We start from the raw sequence: 16,387 nt of genomic DNA on the forward strand, positions 1-16,387 counted from the left end.
TAACCAGCCCCCTGAGGGGGGGGGATTTTCCTCCCAACCCCAGTACTTGGCTCATGCCCCAAGTCAGAGAGTTTCAGTCCCTTCCTAGCTCTTGTTTGGGTTTGAGTATTTACTGTTGTAAGTGTATAGGCTTGTCCTCCATAGAACTCTCCAATCCCTTCTTGAACCCTGCTGTGCTTTCATAGCATATAGAATATCAGGGTTGGAAGGGACCTCCAGAGGTCATCTAGTCCAACCCCCTGCTCAAAGCAGGACCAATTCCCAGACAGATTTTTGCCCCAAATCCCTAAATGGCCCCCTCAAGGATTGAACTCACAACCCTGGGTTTAGCAGGCCAATGCTCAAACCACTGAGCTATTCTTGGCCTCAGTGAGATCTTGTGGCAGTGAGTTCCCCAGGTTAACTGTACCTGAAAACGGTATTTCCCTGTATCCATTCTGAATTTGCCACCTTTCAGTGTCAGTGACTGTCCCCTGCCTGTTCTAGGGGGAGCTGTCCCAGCAGCTCTCTGAGGGATGCATACAGCCAGAATTCTGAGCAAGACGCTCGTATCCTTGCAGTGCTGGAGCAAAAGGCAAAGTTCAGTGCAGAGGCTCGGCCCCTAGCAGGATGTGAGTGAGAGAGGCAGGTAGAGCTGTTAAGGAGAGTGTGTAGATTGGAACAGAGTCCAAGAGCTGGAGCGATTCCTGGGAGCCCAGCCCTGTCCCAGCCAGCCACATGCCAGAGGGATGTGCTCGGGGTCTCTCCAGCTGCCAGATCTAGGGATTGGAGACAGGCAACAAGGTATAGGGGGGCACAAGCACTGCAGGGACTGGGGAGGTTGGTCTCTGTGGTTCTCTGCACAGTGGGCATCTGCTTCTCTTTGAGGGACTAGAGTTAAGCTGAGCCCTGTGGGGAGGATTTGGGTTGCTCTGAAAGTGGAGCCTGGTCGGGCGTGATCCCGCATTCATTTCAGTGGAGCTCCATCCATCCATCCTCCATCTGTCACGTTGCGCCCCGGGGGCCAGGCTGAGCAGCTGCTGCCAGCTGGTGTGCAGCCAAGACCACGGGGAGGGGCAGCCCAGGGAACACGGCAGTCAGGGAGAACAATCCTGCCCTGGGATCTTAGTTGTCTTTGCCCTCCCCACTGCCTGTGACTCTTTCTGGGGCAGCTCCTTGGTGTGTGGCCGGGGTCCTGGCAGTGAGGGTTGGGCAGATCTCGGTTCCTAATCCAGCCCTGGTCCAATTTCACCAGCAATTCTCCAAGAAACATCCTGCACTAAGCTGCAGGTGTCCCGTTCCCCCAAGCCGCAGTACTCCCACTGTGTGCAGGCACAAGGCAGGCACACCCAGGGTGGCCAGGACGGGTGCCCCCAAAGGATCCAGGCTGGGCCAGGCCGGCTGTGTACCTGGGGCTGGGAGAGCCCACAATGCCAGGGAAGGTGAGGTGTTCTGCACCCCTGGAGGGGCCAGCAGGCCCCTCATGTCCGAGAGGCTGGACTAGGGTGATGGAGGTTGAGAGGTGGGGCCCACCACAGGCAGTGTCTGCTCCTTGCTGGGCGGGAAGCTGGCATCACAGGCAGCAGGTTAATAGGGAACAGTATTAACAGAGGTGTCGCTGCAGGGGGTTCCTGCCTACGTGAGACGATCTAGCCCTGCAGCCTGCATGCACTTCCAGCCACGCATGGCCAACTCTAGGGAGCTCATAGACTGTGGCCAGGCTCCTCCAGGAGTCAGGGAAGCAGACCCATCAGGGCAAGGCACAGCCAGGAGCCGCATGGGCTCGGAGACCTCATAGGGCCCAGCATGGGGGATCCAGGGCAGTAGGGGGCATTCTCTGATGACAAAGCTGCCATGGGGGTGGGCTGCTAGGAACAGGTGTGGATGGGAATGCCCCTTGGCAGAGAGTTGAGAGAAGGGCTGGGGCGAGCCTGGCACAGCAGAATGGGGGCATAGGATTGCGAGCTAGACCCTCCTCAGCTTGGGGGATTAGCTGCCCCACCAAGTGACCCCCCTCCATGTGCTCCCTGGCCCCTGTACAGAGCAGCGCTTTCTGAGGCACTGCTGTACTCCCCCATCAGTGCCCTGCGCCCTTGGGGCAGAGCCCCACCCTCCCCCTGGTCTCTTCTGCATGGCTGCCCTGGCCCTCCGCGGTCAGAGGCAGCCCCCGCTGCAGCACGGGCTCAGCATCAGATGCACATGCGGGGTGGGGGGCAGGGCAAGATCCTCCTCTTGAGCATTGAATGCAGGGCTTGGCAGAGGGACGATCCCAGGCAGCTCGGGCCAACCCGGCCTGGGGAGGGGGGAGCCCCACAGATACAATGTCCCCTTTTCACTTTGGGAAATATAGTCACACTGCCAGGAGTGCTGTTACCCTGGGCTGTGCCTGTTGCCAAGCTGGGGCTGTTTGGAACCCAGCACACAGGTGCAGTGCCCTGCCTGGTGCAAAGTGTGGGTGGGGGTAACAGGCCCATAGCCCTGCCCAGCAGCAGGCTGGCTTCCCTCAGCCCTGCCCCTTCCATCCTCCTCCCACCTAGCTAGCCCCAGACTCAGGCCCTGCCCCGAGGGCAGAAACCTGCACCCCTGCTCCATGCGCCAGCAAAAAGGGTTAACTCTTTCCCTGCCACGCAGTAGAGCAGCTCCATCCAGCTTGCCCCCACAAGTAAGCAGGTGCCTTAAATTCAGTGTCCTGCTCCCTGGGTAGGACAAGCAGACAGAGGTGGCTGAGTGCTGGGGGCAGCTCCTGCATGGATCCCTGCATCGGCCTTTGCACAGAGCTGTTCCCAGGGACTCTTGCATTATTGATAAGCCAGCATACTGCAGCACCTGTCCCATGCAGACCCAGTATGGGAGGGGGAGGGCATGGAAACCCCCTTCCTCGTTCCCCTGGGGTCACAGCAAGGTCACCACGTGAGGAAGAGCAGCTGTCAGCATAAAGCAAACCCACACTCTGCTCCTACCGACTGCCCACACCACGAAGGGCTGAGCTGGGGAAATGCGTTGGAACCTGAACAGGCCTTTGCTCTCCAAGCCATCCCATAATAATCCTCTGCCCCTCTACCACACCCTCTGGGAGCTCAGAGCCCCTTCCTAGGAACAACCCCTGGGACGCAGGCAGCTACTGCTAGCTGCATGTTACAGATGGGGAAACTAAGGCACAGAGCATAAGGGACCCAGCTGTCAGGCACTGATATCCTATTGGGATCCAGGAAGTGGGCGGGCTAAAGGATCCCCCCCAGCCTAAGGGGGGGTCCACAGGACCTGGAGACCAAAAAATTATGGAGGACAACTAATAAAAGAACAGGGACAGGAGTGGGGTCAAACGAAGTGAACCAGACGGGGACACCGAGCAGAGAACCCCGGACAGCGCCCACTGGTCCTCGAAGGTGTCAAGGGAGCCAGTGGACGCCGCCCAGAGGAACTCTGCCCGGATACATGAACGAACGGAGGACCGGAAATAGGTCCCACAGTCACAGGAGACTCCATCCGCCAACCTCCTCGCTCTGGTTTTATAGATGGCCAGTTTCGCTAGCGCCAGGAGGAGGTTGACCAGGAGGTCCCGTGACTTTGTGGGGCGACAGATAGGGAGTGCATAAATAAAAAGGTGAGGAGAAAAGTGCAACCAAAATATCCATGAGGAGCCGGAATAGGGGCTGCAGCCTGGCACACTCCAGTAAACATGCGCCAGGGTCTCCCTCACACTGCAGAAGGGGCAGGTGTCTGGGATAGGGGTAAACCACGCCAAGTACACACCCATGCTCATGGCTCCGTGAAGGAGCCGCCAACTGACGTCCCCAGTGGGCTTTGGGATTAGAGTAGAATAAAGGCTGGTCCACCGGGGCTCCTCACCCTCCAGAGATGGCAGAAGGTCCCGCCACTTCGTATCGGGGCGGGACGCGAGGGTGAGGACATGAAGAACATGGAGCACGAGCGTGTATAGATGTTTCCTTGGCGCGGTCCGGAACAGAACCGGCTGCCGATCGTGATATCAGTGGGGAGGGGTGTCTGCTCAGCACTTCCAGGAGGTGCTGCTGAGTCGGGGAGTGGACAGGACAGACAGCTGCCGGAGCACAGGCTGGGGCTACACTAAGAAACTTGCAGAGTGGCTGGCCCCAGTTTCTCCAGGAGCTCAGCCCCACTTGGCTTTCAGTAGGATTCCTGCCAGTGGCAGCATGACAACCGCCACAATCCAGCCCAGAACTCAAGGACAAGCCCAGGCTGCCAGCTGGAGAGGCAGAGGGTGGGACACCCCCTTGCTGGATTAGCTCTGGGGCTTTGTGGCCATTTCCTCTCCCTCTTCCAATCCCTTCCGAGCGCCTTGTAGCAACGGGTATTTGAGAAGCCCAACTGCCCATGATACGGCCAAATGCTGGCCGGGTGCCCCAGCCCCGCCTCTCAACACTGCAGTATAACACGTACTCCCCTAAAGTGAGAGGCATGGGGAACACAGAGCACTCAAGAGAAAGGAGCAGAGCAAGGAAGCCTGATGCATGGCTCTGAGTAGGGCTGAACCCAGGTCTAATGGCATCGCGCTGGGTCTTCTCCCCATGCCAGGGTTGCTTGCACAAGCAGGAAGGAGGCCCCCTGCAGCTGCTGGAAGGAACTGAAGCAAGGATCTCCACTTCTGTTTTACACACACCAGGCTCCAGCAGGAGGGATAAGGGCTCCATCTTCAGGACAACTGAGGAACAGCAGCTCAACACCAAAACCATTTGTTGTTATACTCCGGCGTTGGATCAGCCCTTGCTCTACATAGGTTGGTCTCCCACCTTCTGCCAGACTGGACCAGACTTGCACTATGGAACAGGCCTGCCTCGTGCAGTCCCCTGCCTCCTGGCAGAACAATGATGCACATAATCCTGCATCTCACTCTTGGCACACTGGATTAGATCATTGGAGCATGTGTGGAAAGAGGTGTCCCGGTTACAGATATAGCTGCACCCCTGCTCTCGCCTCTGAGAGCATCTCTTCAGGTGACAAGCCCTGCCCCTCCACCTCTTTCAGGTGAGAATCCTGTGATTCTCCCACTCTCAGACAGGGGCCTCAGGACGCAGCTCCCTGTGTGCCAACCTTGATTGCTGGGTTTGCATCCTGCCCGTCTTTCCTTCAAGGAGCTGCAACCAGTGGTGAATGCAGAGCCCTGCACCGGCCCTTCCAGAACAACATAGTATTTAATCTCAACACCAAAACAAAGCAGAACAAGAGATGAAAGTTTCAACACACTAACAGTTCTACACCCATATCTGTGTTACCTACAGGCTTAGACAGGCCTAAGCTTATCCCAGACATCCCTGCCTCTGAGGGCTGGGGTTCCATCTGCTCCCCAGCAATCCCTGCCTCCCGCTCTCTGTTTTTCAGGGCTGTCCTTTTATTCACCCCAATGTTCTTGGTTCCAGTTTTTCCCACCCGGATACCCCCCTCCTGCAATCATGGGCCAGACGAACTCAGCACAGCTGGAGGTGAAACTTCAAAGAGGACACCCGCACTGTCCTTCAAATATTGGTGAATGGGGCTGTCTGAGGCTATTGTCCACTTTCCTGTGTACGTGCAGTCAGCTCCTGCTGGAATCAACCCCTTGTAATCACAGTGCAAACAAAACAATACAGTAACACTCAGAGAGAGAGAGAAAATTCTCTTCTATTCAGGTTCTTATCCTGCGCTCAGCACCGTCGTACCTGAGTGCCTTCCAGTCGTGCATTAAGTAACGTGACTAACATCTGTCACGTGCTGGTCTCTCATCGCCTCCCCAAGCGGAGACATGAAGTGTCGTGTTTGGTGGGGGGGTTGCTATATGTTCATGTTAGAGAAAACAGGACAAAGAAATGCACCTTGCACTTAGAGTGGAAGGTGGGGGGTCCTTAGTTCCTGAGGGAGTTCATGCCATAGAACATGTAGTATTCACAAATTATTACGGGCACCTCCCATGTCCTTCAGAGGAAGGCCTTGTGGTTAAAGCCGAAATACAGGACTCTATTCCTGGCTCCATATGATCTGTGTGTTAGTCCTATCACCTTGCTATGCCTCAGTTTCCCCATAAGTATAATGAAGATATTTACCCACCAGTGGTAAGGTGTCACAGTAGCATTCTATTTGTCTGGAGATGAGGAGCTGGGCAGGCTGTGGCCACCAGGGAGAAGACAACCTGGAGGAATTCCACACACCTAGGAGTTTCCAATCGATACCAGGTTCTCAGCATGGAAACTATGGAAGATACCTCTCAAGATCTAGCTGGTCCAAGGGAGTGGAGAGATGCATGGGCTCCACCTGAGGATGGCAGCTTGGCCACCCTGTAGGAAAAAGCAAGCTTGCCCACACAGAGTTCTCAAACCATTCAAGGAAGAGAAAACAGAGGATTCTTGTTGGGGATTCAATACTCAGAAGAATCAGAAGAAGATTCTGCAAGGAACAGGCAGACAACAGGTGGCATGCTACCTTTCTGAAGCCAAGACCTGAGACATCACTCTAAGACTGGCTAGGCTTCTGAAGTCGATGGGAAAAGAGCCATTGGTGATGGTTCATATAGTCACTAACCACAGTATGTTGTGGGATTCTGATGCTGGCAGACCAGGTGCCAGCTCTTGCCAAAGGCCCAGGGCCTTGCTGAACGGTGAGAAATGCACAGCTGGAAACCAGTCCAGCTCACCTGTGGGTTAGTGTAGTTAACACAGATATAAGAATGTGTTCAGACTTTACAGAATGCTTGTAGGATGCTGCATGTACTGATCATACTTAGAACCTCTGTAGCCCATGGTATTACATTGAAAGTTTGCATTGTAAACCTCTAACTGTGTAACTCACCAAACAGAAGCGGCATTAAGGTAGCATGCTCATCCTGCACACCAGATGGCCCACTGAAGGTAAATGAGGCATTGTGTAGCATCAAAGACACAGAGCTTGTTGATTGCATTCCTCTCTCCCTGCAGGAAGAGGAGGCCTGCGTGTGAACTCATGCCATCAGCTTGGATTCTGTGGTGAAGGGGATAAAAACCCCTGACAAGGAGAAACTGCATCTTTTATGTTCTCTGGGCTCTGAGGGGCAAAGATTCCTACACATAAGCAAGAGATCCCCACGCTGCTTGGACTGGTCAGCCCAAAAGAACACAGAGATGATAACTACAGAAGCTTATATTACCTTTTTAAATCTACGACTGTAACTCGTGTGTGTGTGTTTCCTGTTTTAACCTGGTAAATAACTCCATTTCTTTTCTAAGTTAATAAATCTTTAGTTAATTACAGGATTGGCTACAGGCATCGTCTTTGGTTTGAGATCGGAGTACAGCTGACCTGGGGTAAGTGACTGGTCCTTTGGGACTGGGAGTAACATGAATATTGTTGTGATTAGAATCATAGAATATCAGGGTTGGAAGGGACCTCAGGAGGTCATCTAGTCCAACCCCCTGCTCAAAGCAGGACCAATTCCCAACTAAATCATCCCAGCCAGGGCTTTGTCAAGCCGGGCCTTAAAAACCTCCAAGGAAGGAGACTCCACCACCTCCCTAGGTAACGCATTCCAGTGCTTCACCACCCTCCTAGTGAAATAGTGTTTCCTAATATCCAACCTAGACCTCCCCCACTGCAACTTGAGACCATTGCTCCTTGTTCTGTCATCTGCCACCACTGAGAATAGCCGAGCTCCATCCTCTTTGGAACCCCCCTTCAGGTAGTTGAAAACAGCTATCAAATCCCCCCTCATTCTTCTCTTCTGGAGACTAAACAATCCCAGTTCCCTCAGCCTCTCCTCATAAGTCATGTGCTCCAGACCCCTAATCATTTTTGTTGCCCTCCGCTGGACTCTTTCCAATTTTTCCACATCCTTCTTGTAGTGTGGGGCCCAAAACTGGACACAGTACTCCAGATGAGGCCTCACCAACGTCGAATAAAGGGGAACGATCACGTTCCTCGATCTGCTGGCAATGCCCCTACTTATACAGCCCAAAATGCCGTTAGCCTTCTTGGCAACAAGAGCACACTGTTGACTCATATCCAGCTTCTCGTCCACTGTGACCCCTAGGTCCTTTTCTGCAGAACTGCTACCTAGCCATTCGGTCCCTAGTCTGTAGCAGTGCATGGGATTCTTCCGTCCTAAGTGCAGGACTCTGCACTTGTCCTTGTTGAACCTCATCAGGTTTTTTTTGGCCCAATCCTCTAATTTGTCTAGGTCCCTCTGTATCCTATCCCTACCCTCTAGTGTATCTACCACACCTCCCAGTTTAGTGTCATCTGCAAACTTGCGGAGAGTGCAGTCCACACCATCCTCCAGATCATTAATAAAAATATTAAACAAAACCAGCCCCAGGACCGACCCTTGGGGCACTCCGCTTGAAACCGGCTGCCAACTAGACATGGAGCCATTGATCACTACCCGTTGAGCCCGACAATCTAGCCACCTTACAGTCCATTCATCCAGCCCATACTTCTTTAACTTGGCAGCAAGCATACTGTGGGAGACCGTATCAAAAGCTTTGCTAAAGTCAAGGAATAACACATCCACTGCTTTCCCCTCATCCACAGAGCCAGTTATCTCATCATAGAAGGCAATTAGGTTAGTCAGGCACGACTTCCTCTTGGTGAATCCATGCTGACTGTTCCTGATCACTTTCCTCTCCTCGAAGTGTTTCATAATTGATTCCTTGAGGACCTGCTCCATAATTTTTCCAGGGACTGAGGTGAGGCTGACTGGCCTGTAGTTCCCCGGATCCTCCTTCTTCCCTTTTTTAAAGATAGGCACTACATTAGCCTTTTTCCAGTCATCCGGGACCTCCCCCGATCGCCATGAGTTTTCAAAAATAAAGGCCAATGGCTCTGCAATCACATCCGCCAACTCCTTTAGCACCCTCGGATGCAGCGCATCCGGCCCCATGGACTTGTGCATGTCCAGTTTTTCTAAATAGTCCCGAACCACTTCTTTCTCCACAGAGAGCTGGTCACCTTCTCCCCATACTGTGCTGCCCAGTGCAGCAGTCTGGGAGCTGACCTTGTTCACGAAGACAGAGGCAAAAAAATCATTGAGTACATTAGCTTTTTCCACATTTTACATCAATGATTATTAATGTAAAATGACGTCTATCACCTAATCCAGCCTGCCTGGGTGACAAGAGACTGGAATGCCCGTGGGGACAGTCTGTGGCTCCATGGTAAGGCTGTAATAGTGCTTTAGGAGTTCAGACTTGTTCCTGGGTTGGTGAAATCTAATTATAAAACGCATCACTAGTTGGGGTGTCTGCCCTGCTTTCTGACAATCTGCCCTGAGTGAGGTTGGCACTCAGTGAGCCACTCCACACAGCATGACAGGGATATCTGACAGATAACAGGGAACTTGGAACCATATTGAAGAAGAATGTTCAAAGTGACCTTCCCTAAGATCATTCCTTCCTACAAGTGGAGGAGGATAGAAGGCAGAAAACTTTGGAAGCGAACTGCTGGCTAGGTTAGTGGTGTAGGATGGAAGGCTTTGATTTTGTGGAACATTGGTCCATCTTCTAAGAGAAGAGGAGGCCTTCATCGCAGTAGAAGCTGAACCAATCTCCTTAGGGACAAGCTGGTTAGCCAGGAGGGCGTTAAACTAGGAGCAAAAGGGGAAGGTAAAAAGAGGTAAGAAATGGGCACTCATTTAGCACAAAGTTGAGATGTGGGGGAAAAAATTAATTAAGGAACCAAAGAACATGCAGAGAAAAAATGAATTGCCTATACAACAATGCTAACAAACAAAGGGAATTCAAAGTGCTCTTTAAGAGCATAAATTTGATCTAGTTGGTATTACTAAAATCTGGTGGGCTTATTTGCCTGATTGGAATGTTAAAATCAATGATTATAACCTATGTAGGAAGGATTGAGTGAGCAAAAAGAGTGGGTGGGGAAGAGGCACTCTGTCCAAAATGGCACTATTTCCAAGCCACTGATAACTCAGAAGGAAGTGATCTTGAATGCTTACAAATCTTGAATCCTAACAAATAAAGTACATGAAGAGGTACTAGCTCAGAGGTGGGCAAACTATGGCCTATGGGCCACATCCGGCCCACGGGACCCTCCTGCCCGGCCCTTGAGCTCCCAGCCGGGGAGGCTAGCCCCCGCCCCCTCTCCCGCAGCCATGCCACCGTGGTTCTGGGCAGTGGTCTGAGTGGTGGGGTTGCGCACTCCTGCCGAGCAGAGCGGCAGCATATCTGGCTCCCGCCAGGCGGCGCAGCTGCCAAACATGCTGTTCTGTGCGGCATAGTAAGGGGGCCGGGGAGTCCCAGGCGGCAGTCAGGGGACAGGGGGAGATTGGATGGGGCGGAGGTTCTGGGGGTCGGGATGGGGAACGGGGAGGGGGTTGGATAAGCGTGGGAGTCCCAGGGGGCCTGTTAGGGGACGAGGGTGTGGACAGGGGACAGGGGTGGTTGGATAGGCATGGGGTACCGAGGGGCCTGTCAAGGGGCGGGGGTGTGGATAGGGGTCAGAGCAGTCGGGGACTGGGAGCAGGGGGGTTAGATAAGGGGTGGGGTTCTGGGGGCAGTTAGGGGCGGGGGTTCCCAGGAGGGGGGAGTCAGGGGACAAGGGGCGGGGGGGGGGGGGGGGGGGTCAGGGGTTCGGGGGGGGACGATCAGGTGGTGGGAAGTGGGAGGGGACGGATAGGGAGCGGGGGCCAGGCTGCTTGGGGAGGCACAGCCTTCCCTACGCGGCCCTCCATACAGTTTTGCAATGTGGCCATCGGGCCAAAAAGTTTGCTCACCCCTGTACTAGCTGGTGTCTGCTACAGACACTAAAAATCACACATGAGAACAGGATTTACACACCTATCTGTAATGAGTAGGGGGAAAAAAGCCGCTTGATCCTGAGGGACTTTAAATTGAGTGCCATATACTGGAGAGCTCATGCTGCTAATGCTTGGAGAACATCCTTGACATTTCTAAACATTCGAGATGGCAATTTTCTAACAAACTGTTGCATCCAACACAAGGGAATTCTATATTAGATCTCGTCCTTACAGATGGAGAACTGATCACAGAACTAAAAATTAATGGTAGTTTAAGTACAAGTGATCATGACTTGATCACATTTGTAATGTGCAAACAGAAAAGAGTCCAGACCTGTAATATATATATACACTTGGTGCTTTAAAACAGGGCTTTGGAGCTGTGCTCCAACTCTGCTCCAGCTAAAAACCTGCAGCTCCACTGCTCCGGAGCTGCTCTGCTCCAAAGCCCTGCTTTAAAAGGGCCAATTTCACAAAGCCAAATCAGCTGGGAGGAGGAAGGTTTTAAAGAACAAAAAAAAATCCTAACAATGGTATTGATCCATTACTACATGGAAATAGAAGAATTATCAGCAATGATGCAGAAAAGGCAGAAGTGTTAACTAAATATTTCTGTTTAGTATTTGAGAAAGACACAGATGTAGTCTCATTATACGATGATAAAACTCTTTCCATTCCACTAGTATCACAGGAGGATGTTCAACAGCAACTACTAAAGTTAGAGATTTTTACATCAGCAGGTCCATCCAAGAGTTTTAAAAGAGCTATTTGAGCAGCTTGCTGGACTGCTGATGTTGATTTTCAATAAGTCTTAGAACACTGGGGAAGTTCCAGAAGACTGGAAAAAAGCTAATGTTGTGCCAATATTTCAAAAGGGTAAATTGGAAGACTCAGGTAATTATAGGCCTGTCAGTCTCTAATTGATCCCAGGCAAGATAATGGAGCAGCTGATATGGGACTCAATAAAAATTAAAGGAGGGTAATATAATTAATGTCAATCAACATGGGTTTATGGAAAATAGATCCTGTCACACAAACTTGGGGTTTTTTTTGACGAGATTACAAGTTTAACTGAAATGTAATAGTGTTGACATCATAAGTTTAGACTTCAGTAAGGTATTTGACTTGTTACTGCACATTTTGACTAAAAAACTAAAACAGCAAATTACCACCACACACATTAAGCGGATTAAAAGCTGGCTAACGGATAGGTTTCAAAATGGTAAAACGGGCAATCATCAAACAGGTGTTTTTCTAATGGGATCCCACAATGGTTAGTTCTTGGGCTGTGCTATTTAACATTTTTATCAATTACCTAGAAGAAAACAAACTTACCACTGATAAAGTCATCAGATGACATAAATTGGGGGCGTGGTAAATAATTAAGAGTACAGGTCACTGATTCAGAGCCATCTGGATCATTTGGTAAGCCAGATGCAAGCAAACTATGCATTTTAATACAGCTAAATGTAAACATACATATCTAAGAACAAAGAATATAGGCCAGATTTACATGATGGGGGGCTCTATCCTGGGAAGGAGTGACTCTGACCCAAAGGGGCTAATGGGATCCCAAGATGAGTAAACAGGGAATCTTGAGGAGTAGTAGGGAGGTTATTTTATCTTTGTATTTGGCACAGGTGCGACCCCCTGCTGGAAAACTGTCCAATTCTGGTAGCCAGAAATCAAAGATGTTGGTAAACTGGAGAAGGTTCAGAGAAGAGCCACAAGAATGATTAAAGGATTAGAAAACCTGTCTTATAGTGATATCCAATGGCTGGAAGTGGAAGCTTGGCAAATTCAGACTGGATACATGGTGTACATTTTTAACAGTGAAGGTAATTAACTATTGGAACAATTTACTCAGGGTCATGGCAGATTCTCCCTCACTGGCGATTTTTAAATCGTGATTGGAGGTTTTTCTTAAAAGCTCTGATCTAGGAGTGATTTGGGGGAAGTTCTCTGGCACAGGAGGTCAGACTATCACAATGGTCTTTTGGGGCCTTCGAATCTATGAACTGCAAATAGGATGCACCTTTCCCTGGGGACAGTGATGTGAAGCAATGGGGATAGAAAGCTGCTAGGACCAGTTTAGTGAACACAGCACTTTCTTGCTGGGGCTCAGATTGACAGCACTGCTGCCAGTTCCATCGGCTGGTGAGAGCACCAGGACACATGCTAGTGGAAGCTTTTAATGGCAGGGAGAACCCAGTGAACCCTCAAATACCAGCAGGGGAAATCTCTGTCCCTGTACCAGAGCATACTTACTGCAGGCTTTGCTAGGTCCTCTCCTTATAGCATTTACCCTTGCCTTCAAGTCTCTCCACAACTCTGCACTATCCAACTTGTCCTCTCCTATTACACCCCCCTTCCACCAACACCAGCTTGCTAGCAGGATCTAATCCATGAAAACACTTCTTCAAATCTCTCCTGCAGACCTCTCTCTGCTGGGACACCTATAAGCAATCAGCCAGTTAACGATGGCCAGCTGGGCTAAATGACTCTTACATTGTCTGTTCATAACAAATCTGCTTTGCCTGTCCCTACAATTTCCCTTTTCTTGAACTGTAACTCTTCAGGGCAGGCGCTGTCTCACTATGCCAAAGGAAGAGACACAGGCTTTCATATGCACGTGATATGTCCAACTTTAATGTTCTTGGCCCCCATCGGGGGACACCTAGTGAAGTATCAGCAACAGCTGCATTTTCCTTTTACAAGTCCGCATTCTAAGGCACATTCTTAGAGCACATGGGTTAATACAGTGATGTGTCTCAGTATATTCCACCTCTGAATCAGACCCAGCCATCCACCAAGCGTATATGCAATTCATAGAGGTGCCTACTTCAGTGGAATAACCTGGCCCCTCTTCCACCCTAAGTGTGCCAGGAGCAGTGCACATGTCTGGCATAGTTGCACAGGTTTATTCCTACTCCATTTGAAGATGGTAACATTAAATGAATTAGGAACAAAAATGTTCTTTGCAGGATCCTCCCAGGCACCAGTGTGAAAGATCCTCTCTGCACGGTACCAGAGCCATGGTACAGCTCAGCAGCAGAGCTCATAACAGTGCATGGAGTCTGCGTGCAGTGGAAGACCCAAGACCCCCAGATACTGGGCATTCCGCAGACATAAAAAGTGCCAACTCAAAGGGCCCTGAGCAGGACTGCATGAGGAGCCCATAAGTCTTTGCACTGGGGATCAGAGGGAGGAGCAACCTATTTCTCCATCAAATTTCCATGTTATTCCTCCTCCTCTGACTTGGCCTCTTCCAGATGCTATGACTGGGAGAGTTGTCAAATTCGAAGGCCAAATCCTAATCAGACTTGGCCTGAAATACAACAGTGTCAAGTCCACACTGCAGTCCAGATGCAGCTAGAGCAGCCTCAGTTGAGAAGGAGCATTAATAGAAGTAGGACGAAGTCCCAGCACTCTAAACCTCTCTCACTCCATGGAATCTAATCCAGGCCTCTATCCCAGACTCCTAGCACCTCCTTATAAGATGACAATGCTGGGACCTAGAACTCCCCCCCCCCCCAACCACACACCTCACCCCAGCCTGACAGGGGGATTAGACTCAGTGCCTAATATCAAATAAGAGAGGGACAAGCAAAGTAGTCCTTTTAACTCACAACACTCCTTGCGGCAGAACACTCACCCACGGGGCAAGCGTTCCTCTGATCATACAGAAAACATCTCTGGATTCTGTGGTTGTTTCGGGGATCTGTTCTATGCATTTCCCTATTTACAGGAAAATGAAAATTTCCTGCAGTGAGAGGCAGAGTGCTGGGATTCAGTGCTCAAGGCTATGAGCCAAGCACAGTGGATCTAATGCAAATGAGAAAGTAAGAAAGTGAAATCCTTGGCACACCAGCAGCTACCTTGTGATATCCATTTTCAGCTATGGATTTCGTTCACTACATACTGCGTGGCAAAGTCAAGTGAAACACAAGTAAAACCCTCACCTGCAGAGGGAAGAAGGTCACTTCCACTGCAACATTCTCGGTCTTAAACCACCTCAACATTTCGTTACATATAAATATAATATCCCTATTTGTCTGAACACCTCTTACACACAGGACACACGGATCAGAACACAATGAAGTTCAGTACCCAGAATGCTACGCTTCCAAGTTATGAAGCCCTCTGGGAAGATAGGTTGGAGCCAAGTACATCAGCCCTCTACAGGGCAGGCTCCCCACAGCTTAAACATAGAGCAGTGTTTATGGAAGACCCTAAGAAGTGGGGAGACAAGAACCCTTCTCGACTTGTAGACCCAGGCAGGTGGCCTCACACCACAAGACAGAATATTTGCTACCACCATCCTGAGCTGTTCTAATGAAACCAAAAACCTTTGGTACCAAGTGTACTAGAAGTCAGGCAGGTCTCCAAGAGAGGCAGGGGAGCCAATAACAAAGGCAGCAAGCCCAGCTCAGTGAGGTGGTAAGAGCAACCAGCTGCCTATACATTGTGGAGATAGCATCTGTCAGTTCTTGATAACTCAAGACCCATACCAAACTACTCTTCAGCACCAGTGAGAATACAATCTACTCATTCATAAAGTGCAAACAATAGGGAGGACCCAGTCTTTGCCTAGTTAGGCTCACCCTACAATCTGATTTTAGGCCTGCTCTCCACTAGGAATTTACATCAGTATAGCTACCTCTCAGGGCTGTGAAAACCCCACACCCCTGAGACATAGTTATACCAATTTAACCCCAGTGTAGGCAGTGCTAGGTTGACAAGAATTATTTCATCAGCCTAGCTAATGCCTCTCGGGGAGGCAGATTACTACACCGATGGGAGAATCCCTCCTGTCAGTGTACCTAGTATCTACACTGAAGCGCTAAAATGGCACAGCTGTGTCACTTTAGCATTTTAAGTGTAGACATACCTGAAGCGAGCAGGTCCAGAGGACTCCCTTTGGATGAGACTGCAGGATTTGAGCCTCAAAGGTGAACTGAAATGCATTTTATACCCATTAGGACTAGAGTTCAGGGAAGAGAATTCTATTAACACCTAAAACCCAGCAAAAAGCTGCCTTCTTTCCCCCGCGGTGAGTGGCAGAAACATCGCCAACTCTGGCAGGTGAAGGGCAGCTCCCTGAATTCTGCTCTTGGCAGGCAAGTGTCAGAGGAGACTTCTGATCTGGAAGGGTAATTATATTTGCCCATCCATGCAGTGAAGGAATTCGGATCTCAAACCGATTTGTGAAGATATTTTAATGGCATTTCAGCTCCCCTAAGGCGTCCTTGCAAAAGCACAAGGCCCGTTAGGGACCGAATCGTAGAGATCTCCGCAGCTCCCTTCCCCGTGTGGGCCTGTCCACCGGCACAGCCAAACCTCGGGCCAAGTCCGGGGGGCGGCGCATTCTGCCAGGCTGCGCTCCGGCCCCTCACTTCATGCCGACCAGCAGCACCATGGCGGAGAGCAGGAACACGGCGACCGAGAACTGCGTCAGCCTGTCCGCCTGCCACCGCTTGGCCGCCTCCTCCTGCCGCCGCTGGCGCTGCTGGCGCCGCTCGCGGAGGAGCTGCTCCCGCTCCAGCTGCTCGCCGTAGTGGGCGCGGTAGAAGGCGTCGAAGTCGAAGACGGGCGCGGCGGGGGGGCGGCGGGCGGGCGCGCGGCGCTGGCCGGGCGGCGGGGGTGAGGGCGGGGGCCGGGCGGCCGAGCTCAGCT

The 16,387-nt window shown here is 51.1% G+C and overlaps 1 protein-coding gene across 1 annotated transcript in view; it reads right to left on the bottom strand.

Annotated features, from left to right (window-relative positions):
* Positions 1-14,245: 14,245 nt before the first annotated feature.
* DNAJC30 (DnaJ heat shock protein family (Hsp40) member C30) overlaps positions 14,246-16,387 on the bottom strand; it is a 2,940-nt gene continuing 798 nt past the window's right edge. The window contains exon 2 of the mRNA XM_029913378.1: positions 14,246-16,380. Within this exon, the coding sequence (XP_029769238.1) occupies positions 16,104-16,380 (277 nt within the window). The 3' untranslated portion in view covers positions 14,246-16,103. The remainder of the gene's footprint in view (positions 16,381-16,387) is intronic.

This window comes from Terrapene carolina, unplaced genomic scaffold (assembly GCF_002925995.2).
Source record: "Terrapene carolina triunguis isolate 2854851 unplaced genomic scaffold, T_m_triunguis-2.0 Scaffold620, whole genome shotgun sequence".
Classification (NCBI taxonomy): Eukaryota; Metazoa; Chordata; order Testudines; family Emydidae; genus Terrapene; species Terrapene triunguis.